At 47.4% G+C, this 14,385-nt stretch overlaps 1 protein-coding gene across 9 annotated transcripts in view; it reads left to right on the top strand.

The window, feature by feature from the left end:
• The window catches only part of STAU2 (staufen double-stranded RNA binding protein 2), a 559,185-nt gene extending 545,020 nt beyond the window's left edge, over nucleotides 1–14,165 (top strand). For all 9 annotated transcript variants that reach the window (XM_029591479.1, XM_029591480.1, XM_029591487.1 and 6 more), the window contains one exon: nucleotides 13,481–14,165. In XM_029591479.1, the coding sequence (XP_029447339.1) occupies nucleotides 13,481–13,574 (94 nt within the window). In that variant the 3' untranslated portion in view covers nucleotides 13,575–14,165. The remainder of the gene's footprint in view (nucleotides 1–13,480) is intronic.
• Nucleotides 14,166–14,385: the final 220 nt, after the last annotated feature.

Raw genomic sequence — 14,385 nt, 5'->3', positions numbered from 1 at the left:
TAAATCAATTGAATAATCGGCTAGATGCAGCCTCGACGCCTGCCAAGCCAAGCCCAGCTGCACAGGCATCACCATTCCGGCCTACAGTGCCCTTGCCAGAACTTCCTCATTTCGCAGGTGACCCCCTTGTTGTGTAGGGGCTTTTTGAACCAGTGCAACATGCACTTTTCCTTACAACCTGCATATTTCCCTGATGTAGTTTCCAAGACAATATATATTCTGTCCCTCCTGGATGGAAAGGTGTTGGCCTGGGCGACACCCCTGTGGGAGAGAACGGATCCGATCCTCCACGATCTGCCGGGCTTTCTTGCCCTATTTTGCTCTGTATTCGACGACCCAGGTCAAAAGGCCATCTCCGGGTATACGCTCCTGCATCTGCAACAAGGATCCAGATTGCTGACCAATTATGTCATCGAGTTTAGGACTCTTTCATCTGAATTGCACTGGGACATGGGCTGCCTGCGGGCTATATTCCTCAAAAGTCTGAGCCCGTGTATCAAGGAAGAATTGGCAGCACGAGAACTCCCTGAGGCATTGGATTCTCTCATAGGCCTTGCCAGTCGCATTGACCGCCGTCTTTGTGAGCGTTCAAACGAGGCCAGAGGGTCCAAAAAGATGGCTTCAGGTGCTCCACACATTCGCCCAATGGCATCCTCTCAGACCGCTACCACCCCAAGTACCGAGGAAGAGGAACCGATGCAAATGGGATGTAGTCATCTATCCTCAAAAGAAAGGCATTGTCGTCAAAGATCTGGCCTTTGTATGTATTGTGGTCATCCGGGTCATGCGGTACCCTCCTGTCCACTCTGTCTGTGAAAATCCCAGGCCTAGGTTCTGCCAGTGGACTTCTCCTAGGCCTGACCTCACTTCCTCCGTTAACTCTGCCTGTCTCAATTAGTTCGGACGCTCAGGAGTTTGACACCCTGGCATTGGTGGACTCCGGGGCCGGTGGAAATTTTATTTTAAGACAACTCGTGGAACACCTCCGGATTCCCACTGTCTTCACGCCAGTGCCATTATTGCTCTCCTCTATTCATGGCGAACTGTTACCAGGCAAAGGTACTTTCTCCACAGTCCCTATCCGACTCCGCACCGGATCTCTGCACATGGAGAACATTTCCTTTCTGATACTGGACAAGGCTATACACCCTGTGGTCCTTGGGCTGCCGTGGTTAAAAATACACACTCCGCAATTCGATTGGAGCACTCTACAATTGTCCCAATGGGGCAACTCCTGCCATAAGAAATGCCTGGAGGTCGTGTCCCCGATACCTTGCCTAGCTACTACAAAGTCTCTTCCAGGTCTCCCGCCGCAGTACTCCTCTTTTGCGGATGTCTTTTCAAAGAAGGCTGCGGACACTCTACCTCCTCACCGCTCATTTGATTGTGCTATTGTGCTATAAACTTATTTCCTAACAGTGAGCCTCCCCAAGGAAGGGTTTACCCATTTTCACTAATAGAGACTAAAACCATGTCTGAATATATACAAGAAAATTTGGCAAAAGATTTCATCTGGCCTTCCAAATCTCCCACTGGAGCAGGGTTCTTTTTTGTGGGGAAAAAGGACGGCTCCCTCCGGCCATGCATAGATTACCGTGGCTTAAATGAGATTACCCAGAAAGACCGTTACCCCTTACCATTAATCTCTGAACTTTTTGACAGGCTCCAGGGGGCCAAGATATTTACCAAATTGGACGTCAGGGGAGCTTACAATTTGGTCAGGATACACCAGGGCAACGAATGGAAAACCGCATTTAACACCCGCGACGGCCATTTTGAATACCTAGTTATGCTGTTTGGCCTCTGCAACGCTCCAGCGGTATTTCAGAATGTGATGAACGAGATCTTCAGAGACATGCTCTACAGTTGCGTCGTGGTCTACCTGGACAACATCCTGGTATTCTCCCAAGACCCACAGAACCATCACCAGGATGTCGCCAACGTCCTGCAACGCCTAAGGGGCAACTAGTTATATGCCAAGCTGGAGAAATGTTCTTTCTAGGAGTCTGCCCATTTCTAGGCTATGTGGTCTCGAGTCAGGATTTCCAGATGGATTAACAGAAGACCAAGAGTATTCGCGATTGACCTTAAGGCACTCCGAAGATTTCTTGGTTTTATGAACTACTACAGGTCGTTCATCCATCACTATTCAACACTGACTGCTCCACTCACAGCCATGACTCGTAAGGGAGCAAATCCCTCTCAATGGTCACCCAAGGCCGTTGCTGCCTTCCAGGAGTTTAAAGAGGCGTTCCTACAAGAACCATGCTTGCACCATCCCGATCCCCGACGACCCTTCATCATAGAAGTAGACTTTTCAGACGTCTGTGTTGGTACGTTACTCAGCCAGCATTCAGTCAATCACACCTTCACCTGTGCTCTTTTTTCTCGACTGAGCAAAATTATGGAATCGGGGACAAGGAATTTCTGGGGATTAAACTGGCCTTCGAGGAGTGGCATCCCTGGCTCGAGGGAGCACAGCACCAGATCACGGTATATACTGATCACAAGAACCTTGAGTACCTGCACCATGCTCAATGCCTTAATCACAGGCAGGCCCGCTGGTCTCTTTTTTTTACTCGGTTTAATTTTCTACTACAATACCAGACTACCAATAAGAATGCTGGAGCCGATGCACTCTCTCGTTCATTCACTACATATGACATTCCGGATGTTCCACGGCACATCATTGATCTAACTAAAGTCCTTCTCGCCACCACACTCACGGTACCACCTGGGAAGATGGTGGTTCCCTGACCACTTTGAAAGAAGATCCTCCGCTGGGCGCATGATTCCTTGCTGGCAGGCCACCTCTGACAAGCTAGAACTCTTTCCACTCTCCAGAGATTCTATTGGTGGCCAACCATGAAGAAAGATGCTCAGGCATATGTGGAATCATGTCCCACTTGCACTCATCAGAAGCCGCCAGCGGGTTATCCGTGGGGTCTCCTACAACCTCTTCCTGCACCCAGTGAGCCATCTCAGAGAGAGAGATCAAACTGCAGCCTTCAGACAGCAGAGGGTGATATTTCAGACCATCGCAAACGAGTTTCAGGAGGGAGGCTGATAGCCCCTCTCTTGACAAAAACATGAGAAAAATTTCTATTGCGGCTCCTGCATCCCGCAGAAGATGCATAAAAAGACTGAAAACAAGTCACAGATGGTACTATGACTGGCTGTCTAAAGGTTTCCTAGCTCTCGAGTTCTGAGCATAGGGAGAGGGGAGGGGGGGAAGGAAGTTACCTCTGCTCAGGAATCTCACTCCTGGGACCGCTTTGAAGAGGGGGCGGCTGACTTCAGGGCCTGGGAGGAGGGGATGAGGGCAATACCCCAGGCAGGGGGGCTGTGGGGTTGCTCCCATCTGCCCAAGTGGGACCCCAAGGCTCGTGACTAACTAAGGGCGGGAGCACCTCACACTTCCCTTGCACGAGCTCTTCAGTTGTTGCCGGCCTGATCTCCAGTGGCAAAATGCAGCATCACTCCGCTACCAACTGCATCAGCCCACCGGGGAATGATCAATCCCCTGATAAGCCAATCCAACCCTGGGGAGAAGGGAAACACAACTGGGGCAGTGGGACACCAGCAGCTGCGACACCCCTGCTGGTGCTTAGCAGCACACTGGTGTGTCGCGACACATCAGTTCAGAATTGTTGGGTTAGACCATTAGATGACCGAGGAGTTAAAATGGTAGTTAGGGAAGACAAGGCCATGGCAGAAAGACTAAATGAATTCTTTGCTTCAATGTTCACTGACGAGAATATTGGGGAGATATCCATGCCAGAAATGGTATTTAATGGTGATGATTTGAAAAAACAGAAACAAATCCACAGTTTACCAGGAAAACATAATAGGGCAGTTTGATAAACTAAAGAATAGAGAATTGCCTGGACTAGATGGTTAACTCCCCAGAGTTCTGAAAGAATTAAAAAATGAAATTGCAGATCTATTACTAGTAATTTATAACCTATCATTAAAATTGTCTATTGTACCTGAAGATTAGTGACTGGCCAATGTAACACTAATCATTAATAAGGGCTCCAGGGTTGATCCAGGAAACTGTAGACTGTGGGAAGAATCATACAAACTATTTTAAAGAACAAACTCATTCCTGGCAGGTTTTGTTTTTTATTATCTGGGGGATTAGGGGTATCCAGGGGGACTGGGGCATTGCCATTGTGAATGGAGGGAGGGTCCAGAGGCAGAAGTATTTTAAACATATTAGTGGATCATCCTAATCACAGTGAACCTAGAAAATGTGGTAGGCCTGGTTGATAAACTGAAGAGTAGTAAATCACCTGGACCGGATGGTATACACCCCAGGGATCTAAAGGAACTCAAAAATGAAATTTTAGACCTATTAGTAAAAATTTGTAACCTATCATTAAAATCATCCATTGTACCTGAAGACTGGAGGATAGCTAATGTAAACCCAATATTTAAAAAGGGCTCCAGGGGCAATCTGGGAAACTACAGACTGGTTAGCCTGACTTCAGTGCCAGGAAAAATAGTGGAAAGTGTTCTAAACATCAAAATCACAGAACATATAGAAAAACATGGTTTAATGGAACAAAGTCAGCATGGCTTTTCCCAAGGCAAGTCTTGCCTCACAAATCTGCTTTACATTTTTGAAGGAGTTAATAAACATGTGGATAAAGGTGAACCGGTAGATGCAGTATACTTTGATTTTCAGAAGGCATTTGGTAAAGTTCCTCATGAGAGGCTTCTAGAAAAAGTAAAAAGTCATGGGATAGGTGGCGATGTCCTTTCGTGGATTACAAACTGGCTAAAAGATAGGAAACAGAGAGTAGGATTAAATGGACAATTTTCTCAGTGGAAGGGAGTGGGCAGTGGAGTGTCTCAGGGATCTGTATTGGGACCCTTACTTTTCAATATATTTATAAATGATCTGGAAAGAAATACGACAAGTGAGGTAATCAAATTTGCAGATGATACAAAATTGTTCAGAGTAGTTAAATCACAAGCAGATTGTGATAAATTGCAAGAAGACCTTGTGAGGCTGGAAAATTGGGCATCGAAATGGCAGATGAAATGTAATGTGGATAAGTGCAAGGTGATGCATATAGGGAAAAATAACCCATGTTATAGTTATACAATGTTAGGTTCCATATTAGGTGCTACCACCCAAGAAAGAGATCTAGGCGTCATAGTTCGTACTTGTTCCATTTGACCCCTTGTTAATTGTAACTTTTATAAATCAATTTCTCATCCTTTGGTTTATCCCCATTTATCTGTAAACCGATGGGATATGTTTATGAATGTCGGTATAAAAACGTTATAAATAAATAAGAAATAAATAGTGGATAACACATTGAAATTGTCGGTTCAGTGTGCCTCGGCAGTCAAAAAAGCAAACAGAATGTTAGGAATTATTAGGATGGGAATGGTGAATAAAACGGAAAATGTCATAATGCCTCTGTATCGCTCCATGGTGAAACCCCACCTTGAATACTGTGTACAATTCTGGTCGCCGCATCTCAAAAAAGATATAATTGCAATGGAGAAGGTACAGAGAAGGGCGACCAAACTGATAAAGGGAATGGAACAGCTCCCTTATGAGGAAAAACTAAAGAGGTTAGGACTTTTCAGCTTGGAGAAGAGACGGCTGAGAGGGGATATGATAGAGGTGTTTACAATCATGAGAGTTCTAGAACGGGTAGATGTGAATCGGTTATTTAGTCTTTCAGATAATAGAAAGACTAGGGGGCACTCCATGAAATGAGCATGTGGCACATTTAAAACTAATCGGAGAAAGTTCTTCTTCACTCAACGCACAATTAAGCTCTGAAATTTGTTGCCAGAGGAATTGGTTAGTTCAGTTAGAATAGCTGTGTTTAAAAAAGGATTGGATACATTCTTGGAGGAGAAGTCCATTACCTGCTATTAAACGGGGCCGACTCGCCTCGTGCGGGGAGGGCCCCCCCCTTAACATGGCGTCTGCCGAAGGGGAGGGCCCCCCCCTTACCTGCTGTCCGGGCAACCCGTGCAGCGGCGCACGATCCTCCCCCGGTACGGGGAGGGACAGGGTGACGCGCGTGGCGGCGCTAGCGTGTCACCAGCGTGATGATGTCGGCCCGCGGGTCTCTCGCGAGACCCGGGGCCTCTAAGACGCCGGCAAGCGCGGGCCTCGGCCCTTTTCCTGGCCAGCGCTCGCCAGTTCCGGTTCGCCTGGAGCATCTGGGGCAGCATAGGAGGCCGAACACGCGATCGATCGAGCGGTCGGACGTCCGGGAGAACGGACAGAGGGGGCAGGCACCGCAGCGGACGCCTAGGAGGACCCGAGGACCCGTAAAAAAATTTAAAGGTGAACTGCTCCTTTTTTGCTGCATCCCGGCGCCGGGATAAGCAGCAACCCCGGCAACCCGGCTGGTGGCCACGTGGGCAGCCTGAGCAGCGCGGAGGAAGGCCTGAGCAGTGCGGAGAAGGGAATTTAAAGAAGCAGGCAGAAAGGAATTTAAAGAAGCAGGCAAGATTCCAGGACAGCTGAGCCGCGGGAGCCCAGGAGAGCTGGAGCCGAATACAGGAGTTGGACAAGGAAGTTGCCAGCGCTTCTCCCCCCCCCCCCCTCCCTTTTTGGAAGCTACAAACCGTGAGTAAAAAATAAATAAATAAATAAAACAATTAAAGAAAGAAAGAAAAGAGTCCTTTGTACTGATCGCGAGCATGCCAGGTAGAGGAGCAGCGAAAGCCCGGGGAGGAGCAAGGCAGCGGAGGGGCGCAGAGCCACGGGATACACCGGCGGATCCTGCCCCAAGCAAGGGGGAGGGAAGACGAGAAGCCGGGAGGAGGCGAAGACTGCAGGACAGGAACCAGAACGAGGCAGGACTGGCGGAAAAGGCTAAGAAGGTGCAAGCAAAGAAGAATGGAGGCGGGCGGCAGCAGGCAAGGCCAACCCCGGCGGAACAAGGCAGCCACCATGGGTCTCCAGGCATGCAGTTTGAGTCTGGGCAAGGTGGCCCACCGCAGTGGGGATGGCCCATCTGGCCAGCGATGGGCGCAGGAGCCATGCCACCCTCGGGAGCGTCCGGCCCACCACCAGAGTCACCGACACAAGGTGGGCTGGGAGGAACTTAGCACAGCGCCCAGACATGGCTGGCTGCAATGGCTAATCCTTACCAGCAACACATGTACCCCCCCCCATGGTGGCAGGTACCACCGCCATGGTACAACCTGGCGACCGGGGGAACGATGGCTCCACAGGACAGGGTCACTGGAGCCCGAAAGGCATTGGAGTCCACCCAAGGGCGAGAGAGGAAAACCAAGTCGGGCCAGCAACCCAGGAAACGGACCGCGGTGAACGACGCTGGCAGAGGCAAAGCCACAAGGGATGGAGAGCAGAGAAAGCGAGGCGAGCTCGGAGGCAGACAGCGAGACACGAGCACCAGAAGGAGCAGCGGACTCGGTGGTCGGGTTGGAGGCACCCAGCGGGCAAAGCGGTGGAGAACGAGACAAGGATGGAGTGACAAAAAGAAAGGGTAATAAGAGAAGGAGGAAGGACAGCGAATCTTCCACTGACTCGTCAGAGGAGGACTCCGATGGGAGTGAAGGGGACAGAGGGCCCTCTGCGGCGGTTGGGCGCATAGTAGCGGGCATGAGAGCTGCAACGGCCCTGCCACCCTTAGCAGAGTTGTGGGAAAGTGTTCCGAGGGCGTTGCGAAGCAAAATAAGGAAAAGGGAGTATATAGATATATTCTCCATATTGGAGGGTAGGAAGGGTGCATCGGAGAGAAAGAAGAGGGGAAAGGAGGAGAAGAAGGGGGGGGGAGTGAAAGTGGCAAAGAACATAGTTAATTGGGCCAGAGCCTTTTTGAGGATGATTAGTGTCACGGGAAGGGAGGACCCATCACAATATACACCCATGCTTAGCTATGCAGACGCAATACTCGAGGGTTACAAGGAGTATCAAGGCTGGTGCTGGTTAAATTATGACGAGCAGTTTAGGGATAAAATGGAAGACAACAAGAACATGTCATGGGGAACACAGGACGTGGGTTTATGGCTGCGTCAGATGACTAGCAAGGTCCTTGATATAGGCGGAGCACATGGGCCCGGAAAGGCGGGCAACGGGCCACCAACACCGGGGAGTAGTTCCTGGGGGGAGAGCGGGAATAACAAGGTGTGTTGGAGATTCAACAAGGCAGGCTGCACCTTCCACAAATGTAAATTTAAACATATATGTTCCATGTGCGCCGGACCCGGCAAGTAAATGTATTAAAAAAGGGCAAGGGCCGGCAGGAAATCTCGGCGGTGGAGGAAAGCAATAGTGTTTTCAGCAAGGCACCTTCGCCAATACAATTGGCAACCATGTCGGAATGGCTGGCAGAATACCCTAGAAGAGAGGACGCTGCCAGGCTTAGGGAGGGTTTTAGATACGGTTTTAGAATACCATTTCACGGAAAATTTAGGAGCGCAAGCTTTGGAAATGCTGTCTCTGTAGTGAGACACGTGGGCATAGTACAGCAGAAGGTCCTTAAGGAAATTGAATTGGGCAGGATGGCGGGCCCATTCGCGGACCCGCCTTTCCAGGATATGATGGTCTCACCCTTGGCAGTAGTGCCTAAGAAAGAGCAAGGGGAGTTCAGACTTATTCAGAACCTGTCATATCCCCCGGGTGATTCCGTTAACGATCACTTATTTATTTATTTATTTTATTTTATTTGCATTTCTTATATACCGGCATTCGCGATGGGAGTCGCATCATGCCGGTTTACAATTAACAGGGTGTGACAAAAGAAGAAATACTTAGAACATTAACGTGATAGAAGAGGAAATAGCAGTTACAATAAAACAGGGACATAATGCAACTTGGAATGTAAAGAAGCGATAGAGAAAATTAACAATGAGGTAAAAGAAACAACAATGTAATAAACCTACCAATTTAAAAGAGATTGCCGGAGGATGCCTGCAGGGTCCAATACGCATCCATTGATGCGGCTATCGCTTTGGTAAGGCAATGCGGGCAAGGGGCTTTAATGGCCAAGGTGGACATAAAGTCCGCATTCAGATTGCTGCCCGTTCATCCCGACAGCTTCCCGCTCCTAGGTTTCCGCTTCAACGGTAGATACTACTTCGACAAATGTATGCCAATGGGGTGTTCTATATCTTGTGCTTGTTTCGAGATGTTTAGCATATTCCTACACTGGGCACTCCAAAAAAGGGCTGGGAATGGCAACGTGGTGCATTACCTGGATGACTTCTTGTTTGTGGGACCGGCCAATAGGAACACCTGTGCACATCTACTAGCAGGATTTCAGGAAATGGCCCAAGATTTCGGGGTCCTTTGGCACAGGAAAAGACGGAAGGTCCAGCTACCACCTTGTCCTTTTTAGGCATAGAGATAGACACGCAGACAATGACATCGAGATTGCCGTTAGAGAAAGTGTGCAAGCTCTGGGACTTGCTTAGGCAGACATTGACATCAAGGAAGGTCACCTTAACCGCGATGCAATCCTTAATAGGAAGTCTGAATTTCGCGACCCGGGTAATACCCATGGGGAGGGCTTTCTTGAGACGATTGGCAGATGCGACGAAAGGGGTGAAGCGCCCGCACCACCACATTAGAGTAGCGAGACCAATAAGGGCCGAAATTGTAATGTGGTTGCAATTCTTGGATAATTTCAACGGCATAGCAATGTGGCAGGAGGAGGCAATGTCCAACAGAGACTTGGATATTTACACGGACGCGTCAGGAGGTTGGGGATTCGGGGCGTATTGTCAGGGTGCCTGGTGTGCGGCGCCATGGCCGCAGGCATGGAGGGATGGCGGCTTGGTAAAGAATATAATGTTCCTGGAACTCTTTCCCATATTGGTAGCGATTACAGTGTGGGCCCACAAGTTGCACAACAAACGAATAGTCTTTTGGTGCGACAACATGGCAGTAGTGACGGTGTTGAACAAGCAGGCTGCCCACTGTCCGCGGGTGGCTGGGCTGTTGAGGGAAGTGGTCCTGCAGAGCTTGCGGTTGAACATGACCTTAGGGGCAAAACACGTGCCGGGTACCCGGAATCAGGTGGCAGATGCGCTCTCAAGGGCTAAGTGGGATCTTTTTCGCCAACAGGTGCAAGAGGCAGAGGCGAAGGGAGTCCCAATACCGGACCGTCTATGGCAAATTGGAACAAGATCGAGCAGGGATTGTTGAGGGCGTCTGTTGCCCCGGCGACTTGGAAATCATACTGCCGGGGTTATGCTAAGGTTGAGGAGTTTCTGCGAGGGCAGGGTAGTGCAACAGGGATGGTATAGGCAAACCTGATAGTTCGGTTCATATCATGGTCAAAGGAGGCAGGCCTGTCCAGAGGAGCCACGATCAACCATTTGGCCGGTTTTGCTTTCTTTACCAAGGCGCAAGGTCTAGGGGATCCGTTCAGCTTCTTCATAGTCAAGAAGTTGCTAGCAGGGTGGGCGAGGGAGGTAGCATGGGAAAGCGATAAAAGACGGCCCATTACGCACGAGATATTGGTCAGATTGTGGTACGCGGTACAGTACGTATGCACTGAACCATTTGAAGCGGTGTTGTTCAGGGCAGCTTTCTGCACAGCATTTTTTGCTGCGTTAAGGGTTAGCGAGTTGGTGGCCCCATCCAAAAACGATAAGGGTTATAACGGGTTATTGTACGGCAACGTACAAGTCCAGGACCGGCTCATTAGACTCCGGGTCCACAAATCGAAGACAGACCAGAAGGCAAAAGGGGCGGCAATTCTATTGACAACGGCGGGGACACAGGTAACTTGCCCGGTGAGGAACATAAAGAACTATTTGCGGATAAGGCCGAAGGGTGGGGATCACTTGCTGGTGCATAGGGATGGCGTTCCTCTGACTAGGTATCAGTTTGCAGCGGTGTTACGCGAAGTCTTAGAAAGCATAGGATTGGACCCAAGAGATTATGGAACACATTCGTTCCAGATCGGGGTAGCGACTAGCACAGCGCAAGCGGGTTTGCCGATGGACACCATCCGTAAGATTGGTCGTTGGCAATCCGCGGTGGCCAAGCTGTATGTGAGGCCTGAGTTTGTGCAGATGGGTAACTAACTCGTTTAATTTCACCCGCAGATGCATGGAGCCAAAGGAAGATAGCATGGTTAATAGGACATTCCTTCGTGAGATGGGCGGCCAAGAGGGCACAGGAAAGACCGTATGGCGTGCACTTGGGACTGGCTCCGAGAGGAGTCAGCCTGAAATGGATGGGAAGGTCGGGAATGAAATGGGAACACCTGCTGGCAGAGCTGCGGCACAAACTATGCACGTCTCAACAACCAGATGCCATAGTTATTCACCTCGGGGGCAATGACCTGGGGGCACATTTGGCCAAACAGTTGATAGAGATGGTAAAGAGAGACTTGGCCGCGATTAGGGAGTTGACACCGGGAACAGCCATCATTTGGTTGGATATCATACCTAGGATTAAATGGCAGGGCAGCAAGTTATAGGGCAGGGGCAGGAAGAAGATTAATAGGCAGGTTGGTTTATGGGCACAACAGAGGGGCATTCACCAAATCAGACATGAATGGGCAGACGAGCCATGTTCAGGCCTGTATAGACCGGATTGAATACATTTGTCTGACATCGGTTACGATTTATTTAATAACTCCATACAAGAATCGCTGGAGCGAGTGTTTAGCAAGGTGGGGCCGCAGTAATAGGGGGGGGCCTGGGACAAGTGGGGCACTGTCCCAGTCTGGTGGCGGGGGTACCCAAGTCGGTAGGTAGATGGGGACCTCGAGGACACGGTCAGGACGGACCGGAAGTCCTCGGTAAAAGAAAGTGCGTGTATTCAGGCTTGGGCAGCCTGGAAGAATGGCCCTGTGGCTTTGGCACGGCGGGGGGCCGGTAAGACGGTGGCGGACTGGCTTAAACGGCGGACGCCGGCTTTGACGCCCGGAATGCATTAGGGTTGAACGTACCGACGGCTCGGGTACCGGTAATGTAATTATGTTAATTCATTCTAATTAATATTAATAAATGCTGCGGCCTTGTTTCACCAAGCATTGAGTTTCTGTGTGATATGTAGGGCAGCTTGGGAGAGGGAACACGGGGTAGGTGAAAGGGGGGGCGGGGGGACGGACACAGAAGTGCAGACTGCGAATGTTAATTAAGTTGACTTAGAAAATAGCCACTGCTATTACTAGAAATGGTAACATGAAATAGACTTAGTTTTTGGGTACTTGTCAGGTTCTTATGGCCTGGATTGACCACTGTTGGAAATAGGATGCTGGGCTTGATGGACCCTTGGTCTGACCCAGTATGGCATGTTCTTATGTTCTTACACATTTGACGGGTCGTATCCTTGATTTATTATTAGAACCAGTGGATTTAGTTTCACAGAACTTGGTGTCTGATTTACAGTTTGAAGAGATTTTGTGGTCTGATCACTTTTTAATGAGTTTTAAGTTTTTTGCAAATGTGTCATTTTCTGTCACCCCATTAGAAGTCTGGAGACAGTCCCTAGGGGAAATTGATGTATTAAAGTTTGGGGATAAAAGGGAAGTTGTTAAAGATAAGTTGATATACACTTCCTCAACAGACTAACTAATTCTTTGTCCGAAAATGTGTCGTTAGTGATTGAAAAAATTGTTCCTAACTATAAACATGGTTCTCATTGAATACTTTTTGATCTGGAGGAAAAAAAATAAAATGTTACTATATAGAAGATTTAGTAACATATCTTTTTACAAGACAGGTATTGTATTATGGACTGAGGGTCAACTATTGACAAGCTGAAATGCTTGTTTCATTTGAAAGGAATTCTGCTTGTAACTTGATTTTAAGTTAAATACATTTTGGCTCACTGTATTGCTCTGTAGTTATGTAGCTATCCACCATTCACTGTGAATGGCCCTGCTTACTGAGAACATAGTAACATAGTCCTCTGTGTTCTCATGGGCATAATGTTATCCTCTGAGCCTTACATTTTCACTGCTGTTATTAAGTGCAGTTTGTTCTAAAGTCTTAATCTGAAAGTGTAAAAAGATGTCACCCAGCTGATGATATCATTGTCTATATCAATAGTCACACCTTAAAACAACTGTTAATGTCATCAGGATGCCTCAAGTTGTTCTTGTGGATTGGGGTTTGGGGGTATTTTTTTTTTTTAAATTTCCAAATGTCAAATTTGTTTTTAAACTTGAATAATGGAGTAGAGAGAAAAAAACATCCTTATTGATCGTTATATTTCAAAAAGTGAAATGTGCATGCAACATCACAAGAAAATCAGTTACTTGTTGCATAACAATTTAGGAGGGCATTTGAGATTTATCAATAAGTATGGTAACTATTTATAAACAGTCATTTCATCAAGCCCATTTCCACATGATCTCATCAGCATGCTATCTGAACATAAATATTTTTTCACTTTAAAATGTCACCTTTTCTGGTGACCTTTAAATCTCTTTTGCCATCTGCTAATAAACATGTCTTGAGATGTGCAACCCTGGACCTTAAATCTCTTGTTAATGTATTAATCTTTCAGACAAGCCAAGCATCTGGGAGAGAAGGCAGACAATAAACAGACTAACTCAGGCACCAGTGCTCAGGACTGCAAGGATTCAAAGGCTGTCGTGTAGGACCTCATCGGCACCCCCAGCTGCCACTGCATCCTTATAAACCTGTCAACACGCAATAGGGTGTATATGTACAAGGAAATGAATGACTTAATACCATTATTTGAGTCTTATGTGAAGACAACACTATTCTAACACAAAGAGATAATACATGGTACTGTTTTATTCACCAGGGAAAAGTAAAACATTCAATATTTCCCTTGAAACTTGAGATCAGATCATAATTCAGTTGCCGCACGGCAGCAGAAATCTAATCATGCTGCTGGAGCTTCAGGTTAACAATTTATTTGTAGAAAAGTGTTAAAGCAAAAGATACGTTTTTAAATAAAATTAATACTAAAGAACAAGCAGCATTGGTTCAACTATTACAGTTTTTCATAGTGTAGTTTAAGATCAGTTTTACTCTTTCTTTAATAAATGCGTGAATATTTACAAATTAACCAATGACAGTGCTGTGAAAGTTGTAGTTGTTGTCTTCATGTACAGTCATACAGCTTATCTTTTGATGCAGACATGCATTCTTCATCCTATATAAATATATATGACTTTATGATACAGTACTCTGAATTGTATGCAAAAAAAGAAAACTGGTTTAAATCATGAAAAATTTTTGCTTAAAACATGAACTGATGTTAGTAATGATCAATTGCAATATACTCCAGGGAAAGTAGTGATTGCATTTGATTTCCATTACCATTCTCAATTAAATGAGGCGTCTTGCTTCCAAGAAACATTTTTTCCCTGTTGTGTGAAGCACATTTACACCCATTTCTGTGTTGTATTGACTTGCCTTTTTGCATCAACTGAGTGTTTT

The sequence above is a fragment of the Rhinatrema bivittatum genome, chromosome 2 (genome assembly GCF_901001135.1).
Source record: "Rhinatrema bivittatum chromosome 2, aRhiBiv1.1, whole genome shotgun sequence".
Classification (NCBI taxonomy): domain Eukaryota; kingdom Metazoa; phylum Chordata; class Amphibia; order Gymnophiona; family Rhinatrematidae; genus Rhinatrema; species Rhinatrema bivittatum.
The sequence above is the reverse complement of the archived record's forward strand: the minus strand, read 5'-3'. Positions and strand labels throughout refer to the sequence as shown.